Source organism: Cryptomeria japonica, unplaced genomic scaffold, assembly GCF_030272615.1.
Source record: "Cryptomeria japonica unplaced genomic scaffold, Sugi_1.0 HiC_scaffold_158, whole genome shotgun sequence".
Lineage (NCBI taxonomy): Eukaryota > Viridiplantae > Streptophyta > Pinopsida > Cupressales > Cupressaceae > Cryptomeria > Cryptomeria japonica.
Genome location: NW_026728980.1, coordinates 138,827 through 157,623, shown reverse-complemented (window position 1 = coordinate 157,623; position 18,797 = coordinate 138,827). Strand labels below are relative to the sequence as shown.

The 18,797-nt window shown below is 36.3% G+C and overlaps 1 protein-coding gene across 1 annotated transcript in view; it reads left to right on the top strand.

Moving 5' to 3' along the window:
* Nucleotides 1-2,603: 2,603 nt before the first annotated feature.
* Nucleotides 2,604-18,797, top strand: part of LOC131077588 (triacylglycerol lipase OBL1-like) — a 33,789-nt gene continuing 17,595 nt past the window's right edge. The window contains exon 1 of the mRNA XM_059215480.1: nucleotides 2,604-3,006. Within this exon, the coding sequence (XP_059071463.1) occupies nucleotides 2,604-3,006 (403 nt within the window). The remainder of the gene's footprint in view (nucleotides 3,007-18,797) is intronic.

Sequence of the window (18,797 nt, the reverse complement as noted above, 5' to 3'; positions counted from 1 at the left end):
AATTGTTTTTCTTAAGATATATTCCTTTCCGAGTCTTCAAAAAAATCTAAAAATTCCTAGCTAGGTTTGAGATTATTAAGCCATGATATTGGTGTTTTCGTAGCTAGATAATTTGATTATTAATACATTGCAATATCTTCTAATGATCAATTTAGGAGATGCTAGATAATTTGGAGGCGTTGTTAATATAGTAGTTTGAGAAGATAGAACTTTGGTATACATTGCAATATCTTCTAATAATTTGGAGGGTGGGGATCGAGTGTTTGTAGATATCTCAGCAATGGCTTCAACCTTAGCTTATGAAAACAAGTTGGTTATCAGGAAAAGAGTCAACCAGCACTGAAAGGTATTTTATTTCACTTGTTTTAAAATCAGACTATAGAAATTTGTTCAAATTTTTCTTTGACTGAACAAAAATGTCCAATGTTGCAGATGCATTTTGTGGAGTTCTTCGACATTTCAACTTTTGGGACGGTATGGAATCTTTCTGGAAAAACTAAGTCTAATGAAATCGTAAATTACACGTTTTCAATATAGATTGATTGATCAGTTCAGTTGATATAAATCAATATTATCTAAATTTAAGATAAATTAGAATACCCAATAAATCAAAATTATATTAATAATATTATTTATTATCAATTTTTTAATATTATATTATTACTATTATAGAATGGTGGGGGCTTCTAGGTGGGACTTCATGTTGGGTTAGAAAGTTGTCAATACCAATTTGACAATCAATAGAATAAAAAGTATGTCAATTGTCTCATGTGTTGTTTCAAGTATTCAAAATGATTATATAGTTGATTTTTGTGGGAAAAGAATATTTATGCTACCAAAGAGTTAAACTTTGAGGTTTGGAAGGATTTATTCTCTATTTAATATTTTTTTTAATAAATAGAACACCTACGATCTTACTTATTTCCCTCTAAAAAATTACTTTCTTTAAATTTTCTTGGATAAAATCAAATCACAAAATAGATAAAGTACATAATCATAGTGTAAAAATACATATTTATAACAAAAAAGACAAGCATTGAAATATCTCTACAAGTCGTCTTAACAAGAAACAATTATTTCTCCTTGCTTAGTTGAAAAGAGTTCACAATTAGAGAATACTATTTAATAATACAAATTTTAATGTACTCTTTTGCTAAATAGAGAGGTAAGTAATAACTTTTTTTTTTATCTTTGAAGCTGCACTAATACAACAATAACTTACCTTTTAAATGAGTTTCATAGGCCATGTAGAACATCTATAAAAAAAGTTTGCATAGTTAGAATTCAAAATTAATATCATCATCACCATGAACTATGAAAAATTTAAGTGTATTATTGCTACAAATGCTATCTATCCATAAAAATTTAAGAGAATATATTATACATTGAATTATTATAAGTTTTAAAATATGTATACTAACAAAACTAAAAAATGAAAGAATTAAATTACCATTATTCACTCTTAATAACTAAGAAATGGAATCTGACTTGCTAAACATTGTCAAAGTCTGGTTGGAGTTTGACTTGCTAAACACTATCAATTGTCTGAATGGGTGCATGGATCCTAGCTGGACAACAGCTAATCTGATCAAGGATTGCCGGGATATAATAAATGAGCTGGATGATTTCAAAATTTTGCACGTATATCGAGAAGGAAACAAAGCAATAGATCTACTGGCCAATCTGGCGGTGGGCTATGTGCTGACTAAATGGTGGAGTAGTAGGGATTCATTCCCCAAAAACCTGTGTGATCTAGCTCGTGATGATTACGCCCACTTGCGTTAATCAATGATCTTCAATTATGATTTGATAGGGTTGATGGGAAAATGACTCTTTTTTGTTTTCCCTAACCGAAGATCTAGAAACTTCCCTTGTGCCTGGATTTTCTGTCTTATTTTGTGGTCCATTTTCACTACTATTTGGAGACTTTTCTGGTGTGGCCCATTTCCTATGACTGTTTGGAGTCTTCTGTAGTGTGGCCCATATCCTGCTATTCGAGGACTAGGAGCATAATGGGTGGGGACAAGAACAAACATTAACCATCTACTTGTGAAAAATGGAAGAAAAACAAGGATGTGTGGTAGGAAGTTGTTGATGGGGGTATCATCCCCTTCATGGATATACTTCATGCCCCTTCTCCTCTGCTCACGGAGTCCTTTGTCAATGGGTGGAAGAAAGGGATCCTGAGGGCTTATGGAGCTGATTATCAGCTTGATGAAACCCTGGTGGCGATTGCCATGGGTTTGGTGACAAATGACATAAGATTCTATAGAGACAAGAAAATTGGGGAGGAGGACATGACAAGTTTCTTTGACAAAGACAAGGAGCGCTCTACAGTTACCAAGATGGTAGATGGCAGCTACAACATGAAAGATCTTATGGCTCCCTGGGCAGACATGGCCGAGTTCATCATGAGGTATATTACACTTGATGGTAGATATGTCAGCAGCTTCTCCTATCATTTTACCATATTGAATAATTTTAGGCATGGTAAAATCATTTTTGTTGCTTTCTATCTTGCCTCCTCTTTAGAAAATAGCCTTAAAAAACATTTGGAGAATCCAAACAATCCTATTCTCCATGAAGGGCTTATTGTGCTCATAATGGAGTATGCTAAGACCCTTGAAGTTCTGCCCTCTCCTTCTAAGAAATGCCAACAGACCAACATCCAGGATGTCTCTGACTCGGAAATGGAATTGGAGGATAGTGGGGGTATCATTCCTTCCGACGAACCTTATTATAAGCCTGTAGAAGTAGGGGAGATGATGGTCACCCCTGGGACATTTAGCAGTAAGAATCCTCCTAGATGGGTGTCCAGCAAGTATAAATTCACTAGCAAACTGATTTCAAAGGCTGAGCCCCTTTCTAAAAAGAAGAAGCTTGTGGCTAAGGACTATGGTCCGAAGAATCCAGATCAGGAAATTAAACTGGACATTCCTATCAATGTCCTAAAAGAAAAACAGGGGACCATGGCCAAAGAAGAGAGCAGTGGGACTCAAAGGACTGGTAATCTAATGAATCTGGTTATGGAAGCTACTAGGAGCCAAGAGAGTTGCTAGAAGTGGGTGGAGAGAGAAATTGATACCCTCAAAGTGGGGGTTAAATAGATTATTGACATCTTCACTGCCACCCCTGAGCCCAACAAATATGAGAAACTCATGTCTATGACCCAAAAGCTCTCCCAAGATGTCAAGGTGATGAAATGCAATCACGAACAAAGAATTGAAAAGGTGGAAAGGTCTATCGCAGAGATAAAGAAAAACCTCAAGAACCTGATTGATATAAGTAAAGAAGCCATGAACAACAGTATAGAGGGGCTCGAAAAGATCAATGCCATGGTTGCTGATTATAGATCCTATCACAGTGAACTGGTGAAATACCTTGGAGGTGATGATATGGCTGTTGGAGACAATAAAACCACTGGTCCCAGTTCCAGAACCAGAAGAAGGAGCAACAACAAAGGTACCTCTAGATTCATTATGGAGGAATTGGAGGAAATCAACAAGATTTCCATCCAAAAGAACAAGGATCTGGTGCACTCTCTTAATTGAGTGCTTTTTCTTTTGCTTTATCTTGTTTGTCTACGTCTCTTTTGTTTTCATGTCTATTCTGGGGTGCTCCCTTGTTTTGCTGATGGTTCATGTTTGTTTGGTTGATGGCTGGCTTTTGTAAAACTTTTGGTTTTGGGTCCATGTAAAACCTGTTTATCTTTATCAAAAACTAAGAAATGGAATAATTTATATATAATTTTTTTGGATAGAGTCTAAAAACCCATCTATTAGTTATGCATTGCCACATAAATTAGCTATTTTAGGTGAGTGCCAAAGAGAAGGAAATAGATTAAATGCTTTTTGTATAGTTGAATTTTAAATCAAAAGAATATCAGTCCCTCTATTTGAGAACAAAAGCTTTCAATTTTTTTATTTTTATTGTAGAATAAATATGGTGTATATGTGGTATAACCAAATCTGTTTATTTGGAATAGGTAGCACATATTAAAAAAGATCATAATCACCTAAGAAAGAATATGAAAGATCAAATATGAAAAAACTAAGGATCATTATATACTTTTTAGAAAATAGCATCATAATATACTTGAGAAAGTGTGAAATGATTATCCGAGAGTTTCATTGTCCCTATTAGATTGCAATCAATATGAAAACAAGAAGATGAGCTTAAGAGGAAAACAATATTTTTCTATTAGAAAGCTACTATAATATTCATTGACATTGAAAATGAAATACAACAGTCTTAACTAGATGTCAATAAATACATTGCTACTATAATATTCATTGGCATTAAAAAGGGAAAACACAAGTTTTAATAAGATGCCAAAAATAGTCTAGCATTTATAGATATTGAAAGAAACAATCTAAATGTATAAAAATGGGAAACATTTGTAGATATTTAGAGAAAAACTTGGACTACAACTAAAGTTAAAAAATATTCTCTAACAAGTATGAGATTTGCAAGCCTCCCTTGTTCATGGAGTCCTCATGAATTAAATAGTCCTGTAGCATCCTAAAATTGCGACACTTGCAATTTCGACTGCATTTCGGTCTTCACGATGGTGACGCAACACTGAACCTGAATGGAGACCCCGAAACTTGTCCACGACACCAAAAACTGCATTTTTCCAGCACCCTGCCTGATCCCTCCTTGCACCCTGCTGTCCCGGGAGGTGGGACCAGAGCGCCCAGTGCCCTGGTCCTTCAGGACTAGGGCGCCTAGCACCCTGGTCCCCCAGGACCATGGCGCCCAGTGCCCTCGTCCCCCAAGACCATGGCGCCCAGCGCCCTGGTCCCTGGCCCTATTTTGGGCCCGGTCTCCTATGGGGCTTCAGGTCTTTTTGTTTGCAAATTGGAAAATAACATTTCCTGGTTGGCCTAAGGTCGGGAAAATCAGTCTATTAACCCTAATTGGCAAGTATATAAACTACTTTTTCTCTCCCATTTTGGGTAGATGAAAAGAGGAAGGACATATGTGTACAAGGCGTGGAAACGATATTCAAACATTCAAGCATTCAAGCATTCCTTCAAGCAATTGATCATTCTAAGTCTCCATTCAAGGCTAAGTGTTGCATTCAAGACAAGGATTCAACCATTGAAGAGGAGATCACATACTACAACATACAACATACAACAAACAACAACATCTATACCTTCGCACATAAGGATAAAAACATCCTTACAACAAGGTACTAGTACTTGTTTTACATTACAATCATTTACATTTACAACATTTCTCATTTCTTGGTTAATTCCAAAACTGGGGTTTGACCTAAGGGCAAACCCCTAATCCCTAACCCCCCAATCGTCTTCACTTTTCTGTGTGTAGGTTGTAGGTACACGGCTGAAATTGAAGATCTGGAATCCTTGTGCAGAGACGAACAGATCCCCCTTCGTTTCGTGGATTTTTCGGAGGACCGTGTGCACACCGGGCACCATCGTCCCGTCAACTTTTGCTCAAATTTGCAGGACAGCGTCGTCTCGATATTTTACTGCTAATTCTAGGTCCGCAGCTTCATCCTATATCCCTATCTCAGTTTATAAGCGAATCTTTCCTACTTTCTATGCATTCCTAGCTTAATCATTCTATGCACATTCTTTACAAAAGAGGGTAGCCTTGCTGTCTTAACCCTTGAAGCTCATTTAGAATCCAATCTTGCATTGTGTGGGATTGGATCTTGTGGGTTTCAACCCCTCTTTTGAATGTAAAGTCTCCCCTAAGTGAAAACCGTCAACCCTAGTAACCTCCCTTCTCTCTCCTTGGAGTTGGAAGAGGGGAGAGCAACTAGGGTTCGATTATTTTTCGCTTTACATTTTGGTGAACCCGACGTGAACATCCTTTCTGATTATTCATGGTTAGATCTGAAAATTGGATTCTTTGATTACATTTCCATGTTTGATCTTTTGCAAAATTTTAGAGGTTGATTGCATAAAAACCCTAAAATTTTCTTTTTAGTAATTGAGCTTGCGAAATGTTTAATTATTAATGCTTGTTTTAGATCTACCCTTCTATTACAAATTATCAATTCATATTTGTGCTTTAATTTTGAAAATTAAGTGGTTAAGAGTCAAAACCCTAATTTTTGAAACCCTCTTGATTCAACCTTTGTCCGACAATTTCACTGATCAAAACATCTCCAAATCGGCTGTAACTTTGGATTCCGCAATAAAATCATAATATCTTTCATCCCTAAAAATTTGGAAAAAAGTTGCGAGGACCGTGTGCACTCCGAGCGCCATCGTCCCCGACATTTTTTCCAAAATTTCGGGAGCTAGATCTTACTATATTTTTCTGCTAAAATCCAGAATTTTGGCTGATTTTATCAATTCTAACACTTTCAAAATTACAGTCAAAGTTGGTCTTGTGATTGCTTGGTTTAAGGCTTCTAATCATTCAAAAATTGTTCAAATTGAAAATTTTGTGTCAAAATTGTGTTCTTACTGTCCTAAATCTGAAAAGTGTGTTAGCATTCATTCAAAATTTCAGTGCTTTATTCAAATTCTTGCAATTTGTGACTTTTGAAATTAAGTGCTTAATTACAACAACTTTGATTTCCGCTTTCAAAATTGAATGTTGCGTGAAATTGAGTCAACTTTTAAATTTCAAAACTTGCATTGCTTTTGGTATTCCCTCTAAAATCATAAAATTCAAAATTTCAGTTTCCCTCTCTTTTTCAAAATTCAAATTTTGCATTTTTCGACAATCTTGGTAGGGTTCAATTTTGAGATTGCAACTTTAATTTGGCCTATCTACAGATCGTAAAATCACTCAATTTTTTCAGGTTAGCTTTAAAATCATCATAACTTTCATCCTTGCAAATTTTGAAAAAAGTTGCGAGGACCGTGTGCACTCCGAGCGCCACGGTCCCTGACATTTTTTTTGAAATTTCGGGAGATTGTCGTGATTGCATTTAACAGCTTAAATCTAGAAGATTGGTTGATTTTACTGAACTTTGCTACCTCTAAAATCAAAATCTTCTCTCCCTCTCTAGTGCATGAGTTTTACAACAATAAGCCCTACTTACACTATTCCCGTTAGACGAAGCCTTAGAATTAAGTCTTTCCGAGGTTTAATTACCGAGGAGATGGAACCTAATTTGAATAGCCTTTTTAACGAGAACATGGGTAATTCCTCTAATCCTCCTAATGATGAAGAAGCTTTCCATGAGGTTTCTGTAGAACAACTTGCGAAATTGGATAACCAATTTGACAATTTTCGACAATGGATGTCTCAAGAATACCCCGATAGTCAAGCTCTTCCTTTAATTGAGGGTCTAAAACATATGCTTCAAAGTGATAAGAATGGAATTGATATTTTGCGTGGTATTGCACACATTGTGGATTCGAATTTGATGCCTATAAAGAGTTGTGCCGAAACTTTAGGTTATACACAACCTCCCACTCAAGTTAATCATTCTATTCCTTTGTCAACTCCTATTGCTAGCATACCTACCTTTACATCAAACATAATGACTACTTCTATACAAGACATTCCCCCTATGATCACCAGTCATGGGGGCAATCCTTCTTCTTCAATTAACCCTCTTCCTTCATTTAATCCGACTTCTTCATTCATTCCTTCAATAAGTGTTCCTATTACATCTTCACAAATGAACATGACGCAAGGGGGCAATCCATTCAACCATTCCATTCCTCCTTGTAGTGTTCCTCCTTTCCAATCCTCTCCTATGACTAACTATCATAGTGTCCCGCCACCTTACTCTTTACCTTCTTTCAATAACATAACACCTCCATCTCAATCTAACACATCTAATATGAATTCTTCGACTAAAGCGACCATTAATAATCTTGCACAAATTGTCTCTTCTTTACAGCAACAAATTGCCTCTATGAATCAATCTAAGCTTAGTGTGCCCACATTTGATGTTGCGAGCCCACTTTCTCTTGACATTGTTCGAGCTATTCCTCCTAAACATGTTGAAATCCCGCATTTGGAACTTTATAATGGTAAAGGAGATCCTCTAACACATGTTAAGACTTTTCAAACAATATGTACCGATTTTGCTTATGACCAAAGGTTGCTTGCAAAACTGTTTACTAGGACATTAAGAGATAAAGCCCTACAATGGTATTGCTCGTTGCCTTCTTATTCTATTACTTCTTTTGAACAACTTGCAAATGCTTTTATTCAACAATTTCAAAACAATATAAGTCCTAAAGTTACTTTGATTGATTTAATGCATTGTAAACAAGGTGTTAAAGAAAAAGTGACTGATTTCATTGGTAGATATAAGCATTTGTATGCTCAAATTTCTTTTCCAGTGCCTGACAATGATATTCAAAGAATCTTTATTTCTAATTTACAAAAAGATATTTGAGATAAACTCCTATTTTCTGAGTTTACTTCTTTCCAACAGTTGTGTGCAACTCTTCACAATTATCAACTAACTGTGAGTCAAATGGAACAATCACATCCTATGGCTCTAAGTGATAAGGGTGATAGTAGTCAACAACCATTTGGGAAGTTTAAACCGAACAGAGATTCCATCAAATTCAATGAAAACATCATCAACAACAATGTGAATGCAGCATCAGGTGTGCCTCCTATTTCTAAGTTTTTTAAGAAAGAAAGAAAGTATACTCCTTTGAATGAATCATTGCATAGTATTATGAATAAGTTATTGGAACAAAATGTGCTTACTCTTCCTCCTGTAAGACAAATAGATCCTGCAAAGATAAATTCACCTTATTTTGATAACAAAGCTTTTTGTCAATTTCATTGTCAACCTGGGCATGATACTGAAAAATGTTTTGCTTTAAAGGGTAAAATTCAAGATTTGATTGATAATAATACTATCTCTGTTTCTGGAGTGAATGATAAAGGCAACACATCTGTAGCTCCTCCTAACCAAAATCTTCAGATTTTTACTGATCCATTACCTTCTCATACCTCTAATGCGATTGAGGCTAATGATTCCTCTTTCTCATCTGATGGTCTTGTGTCTATGACTCCAAATGTGATTAACTTTGTAGAGCAGCAAGAAAACCCTAAAGAACCTTCCATCACATTTGATTCTAGTGAAACTATCAAGGCACCTGATGGTCCTTTATACATAGTTGCAAAAGTCAAGAATACACCTTGCCGTGGAGTGCTTATTGATCCTTCGTGCATGGTTAATGTTATTACTGAAGAATTTCTTTTTACTTTGCAATTGAATCAAGTGATCTATGACAAAACAGATGTGATTGTGATATTATTTGATGCATTTTCTTCTCCTGCAATTGGTTCTATTACATTACCTATTGAGGTCCATAACAAATCCCTTGATGTGAACTTTTCTATTATTCCTTCATCCGAACAATTTCGTGTGAAGCTTGGCTATCCTTGGCTATCTTCCATGAAAGCTATTGCTTCTCCTATTCACAAGTGTTTGAAATTTCCCCATAATGGTGAAGTTGTTACTGTTAATCATAGTCTCTTTAAACCAGCTGAAAGAACTTCTAGCGTTCCTATTGATTATTTTTGGCCTAAACAATTCCAATCTCTTCCTCCGCGAACTGATCATCTTTTCAAATCTTATCAAAAGTGGAAAACAGATATGACCTATCTCTAAGTGAACCTAGAACACCCAAACTTGATATTCCTATCGTTCTTGAGAAGGAAGTTCTTCCTTTGAAAGATAAAACTAATGTCTTTCCTCAAGAAGATTCCCAACCCATCCCTATGGATGTGACTATGTCTATGCCTAATAAACTTTCTAAAAGTAGACCTATACCTCCTCGTCATGATGGACTTGGTCTCCTTCCTAAACCAAATATTCCTCCTTTATACGGAGCAGTTCCTCCTCCTTCTTTTTATAGAGAGAAGAGACCTTCCTCTTCTCCTATTATCCAGCCTAAGAGACCACAACCTAAACACCCAAATGATAAGGATGAGAACATTCCTCCTCCTCAATCTCCCCAACTTCCTACTAAGACTAGACGAAATCATTCTGCACGTGAACGCCGACGAAAGCGTCGTCTTAGAGCTCAGGCAGCTGCTTCTCAAACTTTACAATCCCTAAAAACACCTTCAACAAGCATTATTCCATTTTCTCCAAAATCTCCTAAACATAAGATGCATGATGGTTTTGATCCTGTGCGAGTTAAACATCCTATTTTTATAAATCTTGATGATGATATAGATGAAAATGTTATTCATGATGAAAATGTTACTCCTCTTGCTTCTGATAGTGAATATGAACTTGTTGATATTGATAACCATTTATCTAATGAATTTTCTAAAGCACTTATCCTAGCTCCTAGACAAGAACAACGTGGCTTGGAACATGAACATAGCCCTTGTTTGGATCTTGTGATAGCTCCATCTGCTGTGTTGGATGTTCCTCCTCTAGCGTGTTCTCTGCCTTCCCGAAACATTGATCAGCAAGATCGGGGGATAGATGACGTGCTAGACTAGTTACATTAGCATAGCAGATTCTCTCCTCCTCTCTTTTGTTATTTCTTCTATGTGTTATTCTCATTCTTCTATTTGTTGTCCTTAGTGTTGTCTACTTGAGGACGATGCAAAGCATTGAGATCTCTTTTGGTCTCTCTCATGTTGACTCAAAAGACACATGTGTTCCCTTCTTCTAGGCGACTTTCCTTGATTGGGGAATGAAGAAGAATTATGCATACATACATATGATATATACATGAATTATCATACAGCATACTGACCCCGAGGAAAGCAAAGTCACCTCGTGCTTTGTGTTTTGTGTCTATTATCCTTGGGTTTATCTCACACTTGGGGGCTAAATCTTTGTGATAACATGATCCCTTCCCTTCTCATTTCTTATGTGTATCACTACCTTAAAGCAATCACCCCCGTTGAGGCATGTGCGATTGCTTTAATGTAGGGGGGCATACACCCCGTATATCCCTTCGGGATACTTGAAAATTTCTTGGCGAACTTAGCTTTGCCTTGAAATTTTTTGGTATTTTTCTTGCATGACTCATAGTGAGGGAACCTTACTACTGACAGTCATGGTTCTCCCTCGTGATCTTCCCTTTTACTTTGTCAATTGAAGTCGTAAGATCCTTAGTCCACTAGGGGCTTGGTGTGTCTTGCCTCCTTGACGTGGTGAAAGTCTTTCAATGATGATTCCTTGTACTTTACCAGAAGTATGAGCATACGCTTATACTCCCGCTAAAGTGGGGGCTAAATGTAGCATCCTAAAATTGTGACACTTGCAATTTCGATTGCATTTCAGTCTTCACGATGGCGACGCAACACTGAACCTGAATGGAGACCCCGAAACTTGTCCACGACACCAAAAACTACATTTTTCCAGCACCCTGCCTGATCCCTCCTTGCACCCTGCTGTCCCGGGAGGTGGGACCAGAGCGCCCAGTGCCCTGGTCCTTCAGGACCAGGGCGCTGAGTGCCCTGGTCCCTGGCACTATTTTGGGCCCGGTCTCCTATGGGGCTTCGGGTCTTTTTGTTTGCAAATTGGAAAATAACATTTCCTGGCCGGCCTAAGGTCGAGAAAATCAGTCTATTAACCCTAATTGGCAAGTATATAAACTACTTTTTCTCTCCCATTTTGGGTAGATGAAAAGAGGAAGGACATATGTGTACAAGGCGTGGAAACAATATTCAAACATTCAAGCATTCAAGCATTCAAGCATTCAAGCATTCCTTCAAGCAATTGATCATTCTAAGTCTCCATTCAAGGCTAAGTGTTGCATTCAAGACAAGGATTCAACCATTGAAGAGGAGATCACATACTACAACATACAACATACAACAAACAACAACATCTATACCTTCGCACATAAGGATACAAACATCCTTACAACAAGGTACTAGTACTTGTTTTACATTACAATCATTTACATTTACAGCATTTCTCATTTCTTGGTTAATTCCAAAACCGGGGTTTGACCTAAGGGAAAACCCCTAATCCCTAACCCCCCAATCGTCTTCACTTTTCTGTGTGTAGGTTGCAGGTACACGGCTGAAATTGAAGATCTGGAATCCTTGTGCAGAGACGAACAGATCCCCCTTCGTTTCGCGGATTTTTCGGAGGACCGTGTGCATGCCGAGCGCCATCGTCCCGTCAACTTTTGCTCAAATTTGTAGGACAGCGCCATCTCGACATTTTACTACTAATTCCAGGTCTACAGCTTCATCCTATATCCCTATCTCAGTTTATAAGCGAATCTTTCCTACTTTCTATGCATTCCTAGCTTAATCATTCTATGCACATTCTTTACAAAAGAGGGTAGCCTTGCTGTCTTAACCCTTGAAGCTCATTTAGAATCCAATCTTGCATTGTGTGGGATTGGATCTTGTGGGTTTCAACCCCTCTTTTGAATGTAAAGTCTCCCCTAAGTGAAAACCGTCAACCCTAGTAACCTCCCTTCTCTCTCCTTGGAGTTGGAAGAGGGGAGAGCAACTAGGGTTCGATTATTTTCCGCTTTACAAGTCCACCTTTAGACTGTTCTTAAACATAATACATTGACTTTGGTTTAAACATTTGTGGCTATAAAATAAAGCATTATTATTATTAAAAATTATGAAATGTAGAACAGGATTATATGTTACTCCTTGAAAAAACAAAAAAATAGGATAAAAACAACATACATACTATAAATTAGTCACTATTCATTAGAAATACCTCTATAAAATGTGTCATTATCTCATGCATCCAATAATAATAATACTTATGGATCCTAGATGTTCACAATTTTTTCAAGTAAAAACAAAAATAACAAACCAAGTTGAAGCCATTGTAACAATATCCATATGAAAGAAATAGTTTTGAAATTTTTTGAGGGAATATAGTGAGAAATGATAAGTGGGCATCCCATGCCATTAGAAAATGTAGGTAATTGAATACCATGAGAAGTCATGATAGATACTATAGAGAATATTTTTTGGTTCACAAAACAATATTAATGCATGTTATATTATAAACATTATCACTTCAAAGATGTCAGAATTGGTAACCTCAAAGGTCTTCATTCCCTTTTCAGTCAAGTGGGTAAGCTACAACTAATCAAAGATTCTTTGCAAAATCTACTTGTGTATGCGATGAGCTTATTCAAGATACCACCAAAAAATTTGGACCCAATGGAGAAAATCCAAAATAACTTCTTATGGATGGGTATAGAGACCAAAAATCAGCTTCATCTGGTTGCTTGGGATTAGGTTTGTCTCTCGAAGAAGCTTGGTGGTCTTGCTATTAGACATATTCAAGATTTTAACTTTTCTCTTCTGGCTAAACAATTATGGAGATGCCTTGCAGATTCTAATGAATGGATCTCTATCATTTGGAAGAAATATCTAGATCCCCTTCACTCGATCCAACATGTTTTAGAAGATCCCTTTGTTCCTCAGTCAACTTTGACCCTTTTGAGAAATATTCTTAAGAGGAAGCATGTAATCTTAAGAGGATTGACATGGAGCGTCAGTAATGGCCAAAAAATTCAATTCTGGGAAGATTGGTGGGTGGGTGATGGTCCCCTAATTGATAAACCTTGGACTTCTTATATTAGATCCTTGTGTGTGCAATAAGTTGGAGTCTGGGTTGTTGATTATATTAGGTAAGGCCAGTGGGTCGATTTGTGTAGATTGGATCCTATTTTGAAACCCCTGCAGGATTGGCTTTCTTATATTCATATTCCCTTTTGTCTTGTCAAGGATTCCTTTATTTGGGGAGGCTATTCTTCTGGTGTTTTTTCAATCTCCCAATCTTTTAACTTGCACTTCACGATCCAATCTCCTACTCCTATTTGGTCCCTTCTTTGGAATCATCTCTTGGTTCCTAAAATTAATATTTTTTTTCTCTCTTTTTATGTAGACTAAGATTCTTTCTATTGGTAATTTGTGCAAGAGAGGGATGTCTATTATGAATAGATGCTTTTTTGTGTAAAGAAGATGCAGAAGATGTCTCTCATTGATGGGTCATTGTGTTTTCTCCCAAGAGATATGGGCCTATTTTCTTGACCTCTAGGGGATTATGTGGAGTTTCCCCTTCAATCTTATAAACTATTGGCTATAGTGGAGGTGCGTTGTTGACAACCCCTCCCTTATGGTTTTGTGTAGTTTCAAGCTCCCACACATTACGTGGGGTATTTGGAAGGAAAGGAACAACCATATTTTTAGGGATGAAGAGTCCTCATCTTTCTTTGATGCTAGTCTTATCTAGAATTCCATTAAGGAAAAAATTATGTCCTTTTGCCCGTCTCGTCAGTTTCATCCTTCTATTCCTACTTCTGCATTGGATTGGGAAATCATTAATAGATGGCATATCAACTGGGACATCTCTAAACCTACTATCAAGACTAAGAAAACTAGATCAAATATTATTTGGGTTGCACCTCCCAGAGGGTGGATTAAAGTTAATATTGATGGGGCGGCTAAGTGGAACCTTGGGCCGGCAAGTTGTGGGGGATTTGCACGTGATTACAATGGTAGGCTCATCTCAGTAGTGGCACTCCCTCAAGGTATCCAGAAAAACCACTTTGCTGAGGAAAATGCATCCTACATTGGGCTTCAACTCACTATTCAAGAAGGGCATAGAAAGGTATGGCTGGAAAGCGATTCCCTTAATATCATTAATTGTTTGATTAAAAAGATGCCTCCTAGTTGGACTATCAAACATTTAATCCAGGATTGTTTCAATTTAATGGCCAAGCTAGATGAATTTTGAAATACTCATGTTTATCAGGAAGGTAACCAACCTTCAGACTGCATGGCCAATTTGGGGGTGGTGTATGATAAAATCAAGTGGTAGATGGAAGGTGAAACCTTCCCAATATACTTGTGCGAGCTAACACAAAAGAATGTTGTTGATCTTGCTTTCTCTCAATGGAAGAATATTAATGATGTTATGCTTTCACATTAGTAAAGCCACTTCTTTTAATAAGTGGAATCAAAACAACACGAGAGATTCTAGATTGTTCTTGGCCCCCTGGTTTTGTGTTCTATGGTTTGCGACGGGGTTTCAAATGGTAAACATTATCAGGAAAGACAAACTGAGTATGGGAGGTGATAAAAATAGAATGGAGCCAACTACGTACTGGAATTGGGAACGAAATAAGGAATTCTGGACTGAAATCTCAGATGGTGGCCTAGTCCCCTATATGAATGAAGTAGTCACTGGTTAGGAGGGACCTCAAAGAGATCAATCTAGAATGGTCAGCAAGCGTAAACGCAATGGAAACATAGGGACATGATGGAGGCAATGCATAAAAAATTGAATTATAACATGAAAACTAATTACAACTAACTGGTAACAACCGGGTTACAGAAAACGGCTCATAGGCTTGCTAAAACATGCTCAAAGTAAAGAATAGGTCACAACCGGGACCTCAAATCTCAAGATCTATCTTCTATGTGTTAGGTCCCGGAGACAACTGAGAGGGGGGGGGGGGGTGAATCAGTTGTCAAATAAATTTAAACCAAAAACAACTTAACCAACTTAATGCTTAATACCGGTAAACCAGTTAAGTATGCAAGTAGATAGTGTTAACAGTTAATTGCTATAGCGGTAAAGATTAATGCATGAAACATAAACATAAAGTCATCCACAACACATAACACCAATATTTGTACGTGGAAACCCTATAAGGGGAAAAACCACGGTGGGAAATCTTACCCACAATCAGATGATACTACTGCAGATAGTAAGTATACATAAATGGGGTCTGCACATGCAGAAAGGCCAACAGCCTAAAGCTCACTGCTCAATCACAGAATGGGAGTCACACTAACAATAGTTGGATGGTTAAATCCAATAAGAATGTACTGCACAAAATAGCATCTTCATATGCTAGATTCAGTACCGATGTAATGCTGATATGCTTCCACAAAAACCTAACTTCACCTTCAAATGATGTCTTCATGTATAGCTCTGCTTAGCCTTGCATATACCTTCTCACAATTCTTTTTTGCATTCCACATTCAATCTTACAAATAAGCTCTTACATTTATACCATAGCCTAAGACCAATTTTAGTAGGTCGACTCTACAAGATATTACAATAAAAACATTTTACAAACAATATAATATCCGATGCAATAACTGATTAAACATGTTGTCTTAATGCATTTACAACAATAATAAATCATCTCCATAGCGTGCCATGCTGATCTAGAAAAGATAAACCTGCCGGTGTAACCCTAGGTTACCTTGGACCTATTTGCTGGTAAGAGCAAATATGCAAATATGATTATACCAATGATTAATTCTTCAAAAAAAAGTGTCCACATGATTTTTTTGACATTACCAAGTGTCTTCCATATCATTCCAAGTGTCGGTGAACATTATATCCTGTCGATGAACTGTATACCAATAACTATGTAGTAGTTACTTGCTTGTCGATGAATGTTGTTGGATCTCCAAAGTGCTAGTGTTTTAGTAGGTGTTGACATCAATGACAAAACCATACCAAAATACCAACAATCTCCACCTTTGGCATTGATGGCAACACAAGATGGAAAAACCATCAAAGTGCCAAAACAGAAATGCCAAAAACCAAAAACCAACAATCTCTCCCCCTGGGAGCAATATGTGTTTGTCCAAAGATTTTCAATACTAATCTCTCCTTTAAAAGATAATGTGTTTTTCCATAGATATCTCTCCCCCTTTGACATTAAATGCCAAAGTTATAATAAAACTAAGTTCATATACAAAATACCAATCAATTCAAAATACCAACTACTCCCCCTGAGAAGTAGCTTCCTCTTCAAAGCCGGAATAAAAGATTTCTTTGTTAATTCTACCGGTTGATGACAATCATCAACTTTCTAAGTCTCTACCGGTGGTGGTATGACTCCAAGCTGATGTCTGAGATATTCAAAAGTCTCCTTAGGCAAAGGTTTTGTGAAAATATCTGCAAGCTGTTCTTTAGTATTCACATAAACCAGTTTTATCTCCTTTTCTTCAACTTTTTCCCTTAGAAAATTCAGTTTGATAGAAACATGTTTTGTTTTAGAATGTAATACCGGATTCTTAGATATATCAATTGCTACTGTGTTATCACAATATATAGTAATAAGTTCCTTGCATTTTACCTTTATGTCTTTCAACATTTGCTTAAGCCATAGTACCTTTGTACAGTTAGTTGTTGCTGTTGTAGACACTTAAAATTGTCATGTCTAATTAAATAAATATTTTATTTATTTAATTATCTAAGCCTAATTCTTCTATTAATTAAATAAATCTTTATTTATTTAATTAATTCATTTATCCTCTTCTAGCCTTATTTCTCATTTAAATAAATACATTTATTTATTTAAATTATCCTTTTTCTAAATTAAATAAATATTTTTATTTATTTAATTATCCTACTTCTTCTATTTATTAAATAAATCTTTATTTATTTAATTAATTCATTATCTTTTTCTACACATGACACATGTCATTCATCTCTTAATTCCTACACTACCTACCTCTTTCATTATTTTGGTATTTCTTTTACCTACCCTCTAATCCTAGCCGACCTCTCTTTTTACACCTCTCAATCTTAACCCTCCATTTCATATTGTGTCTTCTATTTAAGAAGATGCTTTCTTCATTGTCTAACCCTAATCACCCTAATCACTCATGCTAATGACTAATCTTGAAGACTTGGCTACACTACGATTCTACTTGCAACCACATTCCGTTCTTTGTTGAGCTCTTGTGCATACAAAAATCTGAGAGCAAATATATCAAGCAAGATCAATGGAGATAGGAAGAATGGAGATCAAAACCCTATTGGACATGTGATGGTATAATCTTTGTGATTTTATTTTAATTTGCATTGTCTTAGGTAATCTTCATATGTTATGGTGGATCTTTGTTGATTGTTAGGCTAGGGTTTTTGTGGTTGGATTCATTTAGCCTTTCAATATTGTTATTATTGTTATCCATTTTCACCATACACAGCTGCAACATATTCTAATTCTGTTGTTGATAAAGATGTACAACTATGTTTCTTACTCAACCAAGAAACTAATCTCTTTCCAAGAAAGAATGCTCTACCGGTGGTGCTTTTTCTATCATCCACATCTCCTGCCCAATTTGCATCTGTGTATGCACATAGATCAAAATTTTCATCTCTAGGATACCATAATCCAAGATTTGCAGTTCCTTATAAGTACTGGAAAATCATTTTTACTACTAATTCGTTATTTTCCCTAGGATTACTTTGAAATCTAGAGACAATACATACAACATTCATAATATCAGGCCTGGTTTGTGTCAAATACAGTAAACCTCCTATCATAGATTTGTATCTAGTTGGATTAATAGGTGTAGATTCATCTCTTTGAGATAATTTGTCATTTGTGGTCATAGGTGTGCTTACCGATTTAGACTTCTCCATCCCAAATTTCTTTAGTAACTCTTTCAAGTACTTGGATTGACTCAAAAATATACCTTTGTCAGTCTGTGAAATCTGCAATCCTAAAAAGAATTTTATTTCTCCAATCATAGACATTTCAAATTCTTGCTGCATTTTAATAGAAAATTCCTTACATAATCCATCTTCTCCTCCAAAGATTATATCATCGACAAATACTTCTATAATCAAGATGTCATCATTAGTTATTTTGTAATATAAATTGTTGTCTACATTTCCTTTAGTAAAACCAATCTTTAAAAGATACTTATCCAATCTTGCATACCAAGCTCTTAGGGCTTGTTTTAATCCATACAGAGCTTTTCTTAACCTTCAAACCATATCATTGTCATCTGTCAAAGAAAATCCATCAGGTTGTTCAATATAGACTTCCTCTTCAAGATCTCCATTCAAGAATGCACATTTAATATCCATTTGATAAACTTTGTAGTTC